Genomic DNA, 12835 nt, shown 5'->3' on the forward strand with positions numbered 1-12835 from the left:
AAGCCATGAATATCCTGTAAATTATAAACAGTGAGTTCTGATGTCATCAGTTATAAACGGTGAGTTCTGATGTCATTTCTGTCACATGACTCACTAAAACTTTATAATAAATAAAGTACCCCCAGTTGCAAAATATGAGGATGTTAGAAGTTACCTCGGAGTTCCATGACCTGTATAAACACACTCCGCCTTTGGCCTCGTATTTTTATATGGTCATGAAACTCCTCGGTAACTTATAATATCCTTATAATTTACAAGAGGTGGTACTATATTCACTATATAATTTACAAGATATTCATGGCTTTTTGTGTATTATAAAACTATAACGCAGCATGGTGGCACAGTGGATTGAATTGCTACAGTGCTGGGGTCCTGGGTTCACTTCCCACCAGGACATTATCTGCAAGGAGCTTCTATGTTCTTAATCAACAAAAATGTTGGTATATTTGCTCCAATGGAATAAATATAGATATAACAAAAAAAGTAACACCGTGCAGTCTCATTACATAAAAACGCAGTCCAAGGGTTGCCAAATACTGGAAAAACACTAAGGTAAAGAGGCAAAAATGCCTATGAGTAAGCCCATTTGGCACAAAATGCGTTAGGCTATACATGTCCTTATAAACACTTTTACGTTTTACAATAATTTTTGCTACTGTAAATACTGTCAGTCGGCCTCTTTACCTTAGTGTTTCTATGTTCTTCCTGTATGTGTGTGTGGGTTTCCTTCTATACTCCAAATACATACAGGCAGGTTGATTGTCTCCAGATGAAACTGTGCAGGTGACAGGGACCTTAGATTGTAAGCTCCATGGGGCATAGACTCGTGTGAATGATGCAGGGTCTCTGTAAAGCGCTGGGGAATATGTCAGCCCTATAAACAGTAAATACATGAAAAGAATACTATGAGTGTGACACTACAGCAATGAGATTAGCTTGGGGGATGGAGCCAAGTCCCACACTATTTATCATATTATACTTGCTGCACGCGACACCTAAAACTCAATTCACCACATTAACAGTTTGCCTTTTTTTTTTAAAGATTTTATTTATTTGTAATTTTAACAAGAAAAAATTAGAGTGAAAGAGAGAAGAGAGAGAGAAGAAGAGAAGTCTCAAAGGTCAGTGAGAGTGGGTGTTGTTACAGCGTACATCATTCCATATAAATACATTTACATCACATTTTTATGTCTGGGCTAACACCCAGGTGCCCCAGATAGCATCAAACTTCTTAGGGCATCCTCTTGTGATATAGATTAACTTTTGCTTTGTAAGAGAGTCATTAATTAACTGTTTCCAGAGGTCAAGGGGGGGAGCGGATATCGACTTCCACTGTAGTAAGATCGCTTTTTTGGCATAATATAACAATTGTAAATCGCATAGTCTTTGGCATTTACTTATTGTACAATCTGGTATTATACCCAGTAGACATGTAAGAGGGGAACAAATGCCTGGGAAATCAAGATCTGTTGCCATATATCGCCTTACTGCACCCCAGAATTGTTGGATTTCTGGGCATTCCCAGAATATATGAAAATACGTTCCTGTTGCATTTCCACATTTGGGACAAACATCTAGTGCGGTAGGGAACATCTTAGCGAGTCTATATGGGGTGTAGTACACTCTGTTTAAAAACGTTATCTGAATAAACCTGTCCCTCATTGAGATCGTTATGTCAGGTACCTGTTTCAATGCATCCTTCCACATTTCCTCATCCAATTCAGGAATTACTCTTTTCCATTTTTGTTTAATTTTATCCAAAGGGTTAGTGCCCGCATTCAATAGAATTGTGTAGCACATTGAGAGTGGTTTCCGCAACCCTGCTTGGAGCAGGTATTTCTCTAGTGTCGTTTCTGCAGTCTGTATTGGTCTAATGGGGAATTGTGAGAGGAATGCATGTTTAAGTTGGAGATAGCAAAAAATCATATTGGAGGGGAGGTTTTAGTCCTGTCTTAGAGTTGGGAATTGTTTAAGCTCTCCTCCCTCCCAACAACTAACATCTGGTACAAGTTGAAATTGGGGTAGATTGCTGTTGCCCCATAGGGGGGTCCAGGAGGACTAAGTTAGAGGGTCAGTCCTTAGAAGCTGCAGTGCTTTTTGGAATGCACGGGCCACAGTTAACATAGGTAATGTGGTGACATAGTATGGGGAAGGACCCCTGTATAGTGTCCTGGCCAGGCCTTCAAAAGAACCTACTGCTGCTGCTGCCTCCAAGACCACAGCTTGGTTATCTAGTTTTGGGTTTATCCACCAGTGTGCGAAGACCAGTTGACTTGCCAGGAAATACAGTTTGAGGTCTGGCAGGGCCAAGCCTCCTCCTGTTATGGGGGCACAGAGAACATTTACCATAAGAAAACAAATGCAAAACAGCATTGTTGTCTCCATGTCTTGTGTGAATGCTCTGCGCTGTAGTTATATTATAAAGTTATTTGTATAAGCCCTGTAGCCGTGACAATATCTGCAAATCTTTTGACTCTACTATTGAGTAGCCATAGAGCCCGACTTCTTCAACCCTACTCACTTCATCTTTATTCCCTTCCAAATATCTATTAGTGTTATAACGAGCATGTATAGCATCAGACGGGCCTGTATAATGGAATGCACATAGATTTAGTAGAGGCGGCTGCCTATATTAGTGCAGTGTTTGCTTGCTCAGCTCCAATGAACATTCTAGATGGGTCTCCCCAAATACATCACTTCTAAACATAAAACAGCAGATCTGGGACACACTGGGTATATAAATATATGCATTTATTTTATGATATTTTGGTGCATTTTAAGAGCACATTCTCCATTCCTATAAACCGTAAGCGACTGCATATTTGACTAATAAATACGTGACTTCTCTTTATCAGGGGAATCATTGCCTTTTCCCCACAGTAAATAACTTACTAAAGTCTATGGAAAATACTCAAGTAAAACATGAACATGAAATTGTTGAGGTCACCAATCAGTTATGTTGGGGTTGGTACAGGTTTCCTCTTATACAAACAGTCCTGAGAGCAATTGATATTTTATTATGGATTATGTCCCTAGGCCTCCGCTGTGTGTCTGGATCTCCAGTCTCTGGGGCGAGTCCTGCAGGAGCTGCCGCTGTATCTGCGACTCAACGTGGAGGCTGAGCTGGTTCAGGTAATTCTTTCTCTTTCCTATTTCTTTTATTACGAAAGGCAAAACACTGCTGGAATTAGATTACTGTGCAACTGATCCCTCTCCCTAATTATCAGCTTCTTCATTTTCCTCCCCCCCAGTCCTTTAATTGGGAAATAGGCACCATGATTTCATCTTAATCAAAACATTTTCATTACAATGTCTGATATGAAGCTGGAGGCATTGAGAAGGATTGTGTGTGGCTGCACCCACAAAGTGGAGACTTAACCCTGTGCTGCCCCCCACACTGGCAATGCTTTCCTGTCAATGTGCTGCGATTGGCACTTTCCTATGATTTGAAAGGGTTACTTACAGCACATTATACACCTGCTAAAGATTGCTTTATCTGCCACTTCCAGCCATTAATCTCTAATGCTGTGCATATGGGTTTGATATTTTGAACAATAACCTTTTAATATTAGGCGTCCACACTGCTCAAGGTATTGTCCACACCCAGCAAAGCAGTAAAGCGGTGCACCCACTGGGGATTAGGAGTTTTTACCCTGATATTTACTATATATATATATATATTCAATACCAATAACATTCGTCTGTGAAAGCAACAACTCTATATAAATGATATCATGTTTCCATGAAACCCCAGCGGCATTGTGCAAAGGGGAGTGATGGAAATAAACATTGGCAGGTACAGATTGGATCAATGCAGATCATAGCAGGTCACATTACAGAGCTTAACTGTGCACTAAGGCCAATGTCAAAATGCCCTTCCCCATCAGCATCCAGTTCCCTTACAGTAAAGGGACAAATTGCTGCCCTATGGCATTTTGCATTTATATTGAAGGGAAAGTAAAACCCATTTCCTACATACGTTTTGGGCTCCCCAGTCACAGCTGCACCCTTTATAGCAAAGTTTACCATGATTGGGGGAGGAGGGTGACATACATGGCAATACATGACTTTCACAGGAGAGCTTATAAACCATACACTTCTTGTGGCAGGTCTCTTTTTGGGGCTAAGCCTCACTAAACCTTCATTGATCCCCACCTATGCAGTAAGGTTTCTCCTGCTGTAATCTCTCCGGCCTCCATCTTCAGTTAAAGGATTTCCAGCCATTTCTTTAGTCAGTGCAGAACAAATAAGAACCGGTGGTATTGGAAGAGAGGCGCCGGGTTAGTGGTTGTACATGCGCAGGGCAGAAGAATTTTTTTAACGTAGAGTGAATGTGTCACTGAGAACCGTTCAGAGATGGGAATAGGAGCCAGGAGGCATGTCTGTTTTTGGGGATAAAGAAGTCAGTGATCTTATTATGATAACTTTTTGATGTCATTGCAGTGTGCTCGTTACACACACAATGCAACACTTTCATTCATAAGCTGGACATACATGGCCCGTGCGTGGGGCCCTCCAACAGTCTTCCCCAATCAATATCGGGGTGAAAGTCAGCCAGATGTCAATCAGGCATGGTTAAAAATCCTGTCAGATCACAGCGGCATCTGTTTGTTGATGCGATCCAACCACCCGTATTGCCGGCATTATGAGCCGATTGTTAGGCCCTAGGGCCCACGATTGGATCAGACGAATATCACCCACTTCAATGGGGTAAATTGGGGAGAGATACGAGCGGATCTCTATGTATATGACCAGCTTTACTATCTATTCCCTTTGGGGTAACCACACTATGTAGATGACAAAAAAACCTGAGACTGTGAATGTTTTTTTATGAATAGGGAATTCTATAATATTTTACTTCCTGTGCTTTTCCTTAGGAAGCGTTACCGCAGGAGCTTCCTCATTTTAAGACCAAAGGCACTTTAAACTTGCCTCCAGTCACCCGTACCCCAACCAGTACTGCTGCAGTGGCTAATTCTACTCAAGTGGAAACGGCCCTTCCACAGGAACGTGTTTTAAATGCCACAAAGGCTGCACACAACTCTTCTCCGCTTGCATTAGATGAAGAACTTGACTTTCTGCTTAGCCTGGAAGCCCCAGTGAAGGAGGTACCAGGCGTCCAACCGAGCAATGAAAATAAAGAGAGCGACCTTCATGAGAAGAGTGAAGGTAAGATTGTCCTGTTCTTCAGAAGCCAAAGCACACACATATTTCAGTATCACTTCCAGTATGTTTGTGAGTTTGAAAGAGAATTCATCTATAGAAGTGTCACAGTGTGTGTCGTGTATAGCTACAGATGTTTTGTGGAATATTCAGCACTTACTGGCTCATGAATTCTATTGTTTTCAGTAAAATCAGACCAAATGTAATAGATGAAGCAAACTGCCAGTTTTCACAACCAGAAATCTTTCATTGCAACATGGGACCCAGTTACACTATTGTATGTGTCCTATGCACATTGATTTAACTCTTTAAAAAGTACAACCCTGTGGTCTATTCTTTACAAATAAAAACAAGGTCATGATAATACTGAGTTGGGCCCAACTGTCCCCCTGTGTCCAGTCTGGCAGATTCTTGGCTCCCACTACAGAACAATAGCAAAAAATTGCCGAGGGGATCATATGACAGCAGACTCCTTCTGAGATGCCAGCAGTATCCAATTAGAGTCTATAATTCTAGCCATCGTCAAGGGGCTTTTGAACCTTTGCAAAATAATTCTGTAGCTGGAAATCTTTTGCTCTTCATAGAAGTTTCTCCCCTACTCTCTAGCCATAGAGTAACACTGAACAAAAGGTTTATCAAATCATATGGGGAATATGCATTTATAGATAACGTCCTACTGGTGTCTCTGGAACCATCTTTAGTCATCAGCTGAAACCTTCAAAAATGGTTTGGTCTAACACCAAACTGAATCCAGATCCGAATTTGTATATTCAGATTTGCAAAAAAGTCACATAAATTGTTTAGGCCAAACACTTGAGAGCAGATTTACGGGCAAGGACAAGGCGAATGCGAGCTTATTGAGTTTAAATTATGAACGATTTGCCGACTAATGTTTATTTTATGGATTTGGCGTACCAGAATTCTATATTTTTCATATCTATGATATATTAAACTCGACTCGAAAGTGTTCTGTTTGCAGTTCAGGTATCAAAATAATCAATTAAAAATCAATTATAAGTCGGCATTCAATATATTTTGCTCCACAAGTAGATTTATTAGATGTCACCCGACTCCTCAATTGGGCGAGGACTTCATCACATGCTGAGATTTGATCACCACAAACATTTAAGTATAATTTCTTCAAATGAACTTGATTATGATTAACCCAATGAAGATCTATAGATAAACAGTATGGAATTAAAGAAAATCAAGATTAATAATACAATATGGATAATTTATAAATTGATATGAATAAAGGAAATAATATAATTTGTGTTTCATGTTGTCGGGATCCGGTTTACTGACGTTCTGAGTTTCTTTTTATTCACAAATCTTATTTTTTCTTTAAATATTGTTTTATTTTAATTACTCTAAAAATTTGAGGTTTATTAAGTGTAAAAACCATGAAAAACTCTTAATGCAAAACTCCTCCAAGTAAAAGCAGTCAAGGTCCCATAGAAGTCAATGGGAGCTGCGCTGATCCTACTGGACCTTTTTTATTCTGCATTCTGACTTTCTGGGTGTTATTTATTAATACTCAAATTAATCTCATTTTTTAAATTAAAACAAATTCAAACAAATGCTCTGCCACGAATTAAACTAATTTATCAATCATTTTTCTCAAAAAACTCAAGAGAGAAAAACCATTGCGACAAAATCGAGTGCCAAATTTATAACGTAGGATTGAGACTCCGAAAACTCGATTTTATCAAATTGTCGCTGTGAAAACTCAGCTTTATTGGGTTATCAGACCAAAGCCCTTACTTTATCGGATCATCCAGTGCAGATCACGATGTCAAGAAACAATTTTAGGGACATCTGCCATTGACTTCTATATTGAGATTTTTAGCAGCTTTGGGGTATAATAAATCTAGTATTATAAATTTAGTTCCCTCACTAAATGTAAGTTTTCCCATTAAAAACCTTGACCAGATAAATTTGATGTTTAATAAATAGGCCCATTAACTAAAGGCCAACTTTTGGAGGTATTAGAGCTTTTTGAAACCACAATTAAACTCTATTTCTCTAAAATCACAAATGCCATGGAAGTTATTAAAAGATCAGAATAAAAAAGTATGAAAATATCTGTCAAAAAAAATTATAAACGCTTGGTACAACAATGAACGTTTTCATCTGTGAAAACCTCTAAAACCTCAAACATCAGAAAGAAAAGAAAGGCAACTTCCATTGACTTCGACATGACCTTGACAGCTTTTACTTGCCATACTTTTGTATTCATACATTTTATGGTTTTTACACTTTGTAAATTTTGATTAAGTAATTATACACAAAATGTACTAAAAATTACGAATCGAGATATCAACTGTCTACAAACTTTCGTGAATCAGCCCCTAAGGGGGTTATTTATCAAAGTCTGAATTTATCTCAATATGGTCTGAAAAAAAACTTAGATTTTTGGGCTTATTTATTAATACACTTTCCAGAAAATGTTGTTTGCGTGAAAATTTAGAAAAAATCTTGAAAAAAAATCAGATTTTCGCGATTGTTTCAGATTTTTCATACAATTTTTCACCCGAAAACGCAAATGTCGGGGTATTGCCTAAAACCCAGGGCACATCAAAAAAATCATTGGGACTTCTCCCATTGACTTATATGCAACCTTGACAGGTCTGAGATGCCAGATTTTCAGATTCAGACTTTTCCCATCCTCTGGGTTTAATAAATTCCGAAAACTTTGTGATTTTTTTTTTTTAAAAGTCCGATTTTATAAAAAAACAAAATCACAAATTTTTCATGATTTTTGCATTCGGAGTTTAGTAAATAACCCCCTAAGTGTATGATCCTCAGTTTACAACAATTTTCAGGATTATCCCTTCCTATACCTATACCAACAAATTTCAATGTTATGTATCTTACTTTGTGTACATTTTTTAACCAAAGCACCAGTTTCAATTTGTAATTCTATCTTTTCTCATTTCACCTACCTGTGTAGAAATTGATAAAACCCTCAATAAAGATATTAAAAAGCGAGGGGGAAAATAAAGTTTTGCCCCAGGATGTTGCCGTGTAGTAGGGAATGAGAACTCTTCATATTTGTTTTTCAGAACCTCTTCCAGTGACAGATGTTGCGACTTCTTCCGATGAGAAGGAAAAAACTGTAACTGAAGAAGATCTAGAAGATTGGTTGGACAGCATGATCTCTTGATGTGCCAGAGGGGCAGGAAAGCTAGAGGGTGCAGTAATAGATATATATATATATATATAGAGCAGTAAATTAATTCCATAGGCATGTATGACATGACATGTAAAATGTAAACCTTCAGCTAAGATCTCCTGTATAACAGAACTGAAACGCTAGTGAATATGCAGTAATGATAGGATTCCAAACAGGGTCTGAATTAGGAATTTCATTTGAACTGTTTAATGTTAATCTTTTCCAGTTAAGCAGACTTTCGGAAAATGTGGTTGAAGACCCATCTTTTGGGTCACACAGTTCTCCCCTAGCAAAAGGCTTATTTGTATAATCACTGTATCGTTTACCAATAATACCATGAATAAAACAGCCTAGCAGTTACAACTTTGAAAGGGTAAGTCTCCTTAAACATTGTTTTTTTTTTATAGAACGTTTGGATTTAGTCTTTGATTAATCCAAAAAAAAAAAAAAAAGTTAAATTGGCTTTCTAGTCTGCCTCCCTTCAACCTGCCATTCATATTGTTATGTGGCTGCTCAGGCCACTAAGTGTTTAGAACGTGTATGTGAGTATCATTTAAACCATTTATTTGGTAATCACTTCCTAGGGATCAAAAAACCCTGGGCCCCAACGAGTTGTCAGAACCTGCTGCTATTACAGGTCTACCATGAGCAAGCTTCTTGTAGTACAACATTGAGTGTAAATATCCTCCCCCCCCGTTCATCTAAAATCTTGACTCTGTATAGTAAGACAAAGACCTCTGCTGGTTTATCATTTGTTTATTGCGATGGGCACTTTATTGTTGTTGAAGAAAAATGCATAAAGTTAGCAGCTTCACTACAGCACCTACTAATGACCAGAAAGCAGTGCTTATATTTTGGCATAAGATTTTCAATTAAGAGAATTAAAGATATTTTAAGATACATTCCAGTTTCTTTAAATAACAGCAGACTGTCATTGAAAGAAAAAAAAAAAAAAAAAAAACTAAATAGCAACTGAATGCAGTTTCTCATTTCATACAGTAAGACAAAGAACAGCACAACGTTGTGTATGTTGTCAATCTAATATATATACGAACATAAAAAACATCTTGCATAGCTACGTCTACAGACGGTTAAGGCACTTCATTGATTGAGTTCAGGGCGGAAAAAGTATTGAGGAGTCATTTTTTCCCAAACCCTTTCCTCCGTTTTTTTTATTTCAACTATGGCAAACTACAGCTAGATCCTATCAGAAACCTTAGTTGTGACTATTTTACACAGGTAAACATGTACAGTTCTGAGCTGCAAGCCACCGTAGCTCCTGTCAAATCCCCAAGGCCATGAGCGCTGGAACCTGCGGGTGCTACATCGTCAGGCTTAAGAGTCGCACTCTTTGCTTTTGGCAAACTTGAGTTATTATTAAGTATTGAAGTATAAATGTGTCCTTATCCCAAGAGCAATCCCCATTCTGCATGCATCTCCAGACAGGGATTCAGTAGAACCGCTGAATTAGAATGCAGTTCATTGATGACATTCACTAATGTAACCACAGAAATGATTCCGTATTGTGTGTTGGGATAAGTATTGTGCATTGCACGTGTGTAACAATTAGCCCTTCATGGCTGACACGGCCAACAGTGACTCTCTAATACTAACACATCTGCCCATATGTTTATGTCCGTAGAGGAAAATGTAAAACTAATGGTGGATGCTGCAGTCACACTGATATCACTGCTTTATTCATGAACTTCTACCTACAGCTCTGCCTCTGGTGTTTGCTCCAGACACGATCTAATGGTTCTGTCCAGTGATCCAACAAATGGCACTATGGCTGATTGAGAATGTTAGAGCATCCATTTATTAATGTAGTATAGTGATATTTATTTCTTTTTTTTTTTATTACTTTAACTTTTATTTATTTTTTTTTTACTTTTTTTTTTTATTTTGTAAATTTGTGTTTTCGTTGCACATGATTTTGTTTTTATACATCCTTAGTATAAAGGAATTGCCTCAGCTCCAGATAATCGCTCTGTAGTCTTGTTGGTAAAAGGTGATCGTTTGCAAAATGTGTCCCTTGGGATTATTGGTGACTTCAGGCTCCGTCCCATCCCACAGGAACAAGCTGGGAGCTTTATTAGCCAAGCTGATCTTCATATTGTTTGCGGAAACAGTCACCGGCCGGGAAGAAGTCCCAACATCTCTCCTGGTACATCTTCCACACATAGGATTCCTGTAAGAGGGAAGAAGTCTGTTAACTTGATCTCTGTATAATACATGGCAGCTGCATAGCCAGGCACGGAGAAAAAGTCTGACACCTTATTTATTGTGGTTCCCAGAGAGACTGCAACATACATTGGTGGATTGACACCAGGTCGTGGGCACCAAGATGGGAGTAGACTAGAAGGAAAAATACCGTCACTCAGGACTCCGTGTAAGCGGGCCAGGCCCTGTGTGTTTATTGCAAATTGCATGGAGTCCTGAGTGCCGGTATTTTTCCTTCTAGTCTTCGTTCAGACCCTACTGAGCACCGGACATATATTTTTTGAGAGGCCAGGGTGTGCTGGTGGTTTTCCTTTTGGACACCAAGATGAAAGTGGCATGTTGTGGAATGAGCTTTGTCTCCTGTTGTTTATTCACCGCTTGTATTCCGCACACCCGGAATTTACTCACTTAATTTGCAGTAGTGGTGCTGGTCATCCATTGGCCCAGCTACGCCCCCCCACAGTAACAACAGCTTTTTGCTCATGGATCCGCACACAAGTTTTTCTGCAGTGGGGCATGCATCCCTTCTTTTTTATTTATTTATACCACCAACAATATCATATCAACGTTTCCGGGGGTACAACCTCCCTTCATCAGGATCCTCCTGAAGGGAGGTTGTACCCCCCGAAACGTTGATATGATATTGTTGGTGGTATAAATAAATAAAAAGAAGGGGTGCATGCCTCACTGCAGAAAAACTTGTGTGCGGATCCATGAGCAAAAAGCTATTGTTTATTCACCGCTGCCCTTAGGTACTGTACATACCACAAAGTTTAAACTATTGTTTCCTAAATCAATGTGTGATCAATACTTAAACACAAAAGACCAGATTTTACAAGCTCTCTGGTTATTTTGTAACAGGGAAAATTGGGATAAGCACAAAGAGTCTGTATTGAAATGGCACAAGCTACAGATTATTATGTTTAAGAGCGGGGGGGGTTACTGTACTGAGTGGGGAGCTGACTTACAGTCCCAAAGGGCAGAGACACACGGTCAGATTTGGGGACATTAATCGCCCAGTGACAAATCTCCTCCTCTTCAGGGCGACTAATCTCCCTGAACTGCCTTCCCACTGGCTACAATGTAAATCGCCGGCGGGATGGCACTCAGAGAGTTTTGTTTTCTGAAGTCAACAGACGACTCTCCCCGAATCTGATCATGTGTCTCTGTCCTTCAACTCAAACTGCAGATAAAATGGGAATGTTTTATTAGCATTGTTTGTACAGTTACAAATACAGGTATGGGACCTGTTATCCAGAATGCTCTGGATCTGGGGTTTTCCGGACAACAGGTCTTTCCCTAGTTTTGGATCTTCTTAAGTCTACTAGAAAACTATTTAAACATTAATTAAACCTAAAAGACTGGTTTTGCTTCCAATAAGGATTAATTATATCTTAGTTTGGATCAAGTACAAGCTACTGTTTTATTATTACAGAGAAAAAGGAAATCATTTTAAAAATGTGGATAAAATGAAGTCTATGGGAGACGGCCTTTCCGTAATTCAGAGCTTTCTGATAACATGTCTCCAGATATCACATCCCATATCTGTACCCGTGTGTAATTTAACTTACAGTGTCCATAGGGGAAACACTGGGTTGGAGTCAAATTGCAGAGTCTGATAAAAGTTGGGTATGGAATGGAATGCCATGATAAAAGCTGCTGAATATCTGAATGTCATGGGATTTCTGCATCCTTGCATGGCAGCAGTGTATGTGGGAACAGCGTGAGCAGGATAATATGGCTGCCCTTTTCCATATGTATGTGATCATCCTCCCAGGAGTCAGGGACTAGATCACAGGAGTAGCTGGACTGATGGCAGCATAGGGGCCTGATATAGGGATTAATGTTTAAGGTGTAGATTTACAGGTACATAATCACGAGCCTATAGTAATCCCAAATGTAGGTATTTCCTATTCCCTAGAAATAGGAGCCGTTGTGCTTGGTGTAGAGAGGCCTTGAATCAACTATATGGCAAAATAGTTCTGTCATAAATAGTAAGAGAAATGTGACGTACCTGGCCGGTGTGTTCTGTCTCATCCTTATTAATAAGATACATGAGGAAGAACCTGGAAGACAAACACAATGACGTGAACTGAGGGAAGTGAGATACAGAAATATAAGAAGGCCAACAAGCCCTGTACCTATGCTTCTTCCACTGTTACTTCATTATTGAAAGTTCACTTTAAAAAGCCTAACCCCCATATGTGATATAAGGCACTAACTTTGCCCAGGAGCCGTAATCAGTGTCGGACTGGGACACCAGGGGTCCACCCAAAA

The 12835-nt window shown here is 39.2% G+C and overlaps 2 protein-coding genes across 11 annotated transcripts in view; one reads left to right on the forward strand and one right to left on the reverse strand.

The window, feature by feature from the left end:
- The window catches only part of aven.L (apoptosis, caspase activation inhibitor L homeolog), a 199242-nt gene extending 190544 nt beyond the window's left edge, over window positions 1-8698 (forward strand). Inside the window, 3 exon segments of the mRNA NM_001097152.1 lie at window positions 3037-3132; window positions 4878-5169; window positions 8229-8698. Coding sequence (NP_001090621.1) covers window positions 3037-3132; window positions 4878-5169; window positions 8229-8329 — 489 coding nt within the window. The 3' untranslated portion in view covers window positions 8330-8698.
- Window positions 8699-9079: 381 nt separating this feature from the next.
- The window catches only part of ryr3.L (ryanodine receptor 3 L homeolog), a 268307-nt gene continuing 264551 nt past the window's right edge, over window positions 9080-12835 (reverse strand). For all 10 annotated transcript variants that reach the window (XM_041573333.1, XM_041573332.1, XM_041573331.1 and 7 more), the window contains 2 exons: window positions 12573-12624; window positions 9080-10526 (listed from right to left, as the gene is read on the reverse strand). In XM_041573333.1, coding sequence (XP_041429267.1) covers window positions 10431-10526; window positions 12573-12624 — 148 coding nt within the window. In that variant the 3' untranslated portion in view covers window positions 9080-10430. The remainder of the gene's footprint in view (window positions 10527-12572; window positions 12625-12835) is intronic.

This window comes from Xenopus laevis, chromosome 8L (genome assembly GCF_017654675.1).
Source record: "Xenopus laevis strain J_2021 chromosome 8L, Xenopus_laevis_v10.1, whole genome shotgun sequence".
NCBI lineage: Eukaryota > Metazoa > Chordata > Amphibia > Anura > Pipidae > Xenopus > Xenopus laevis.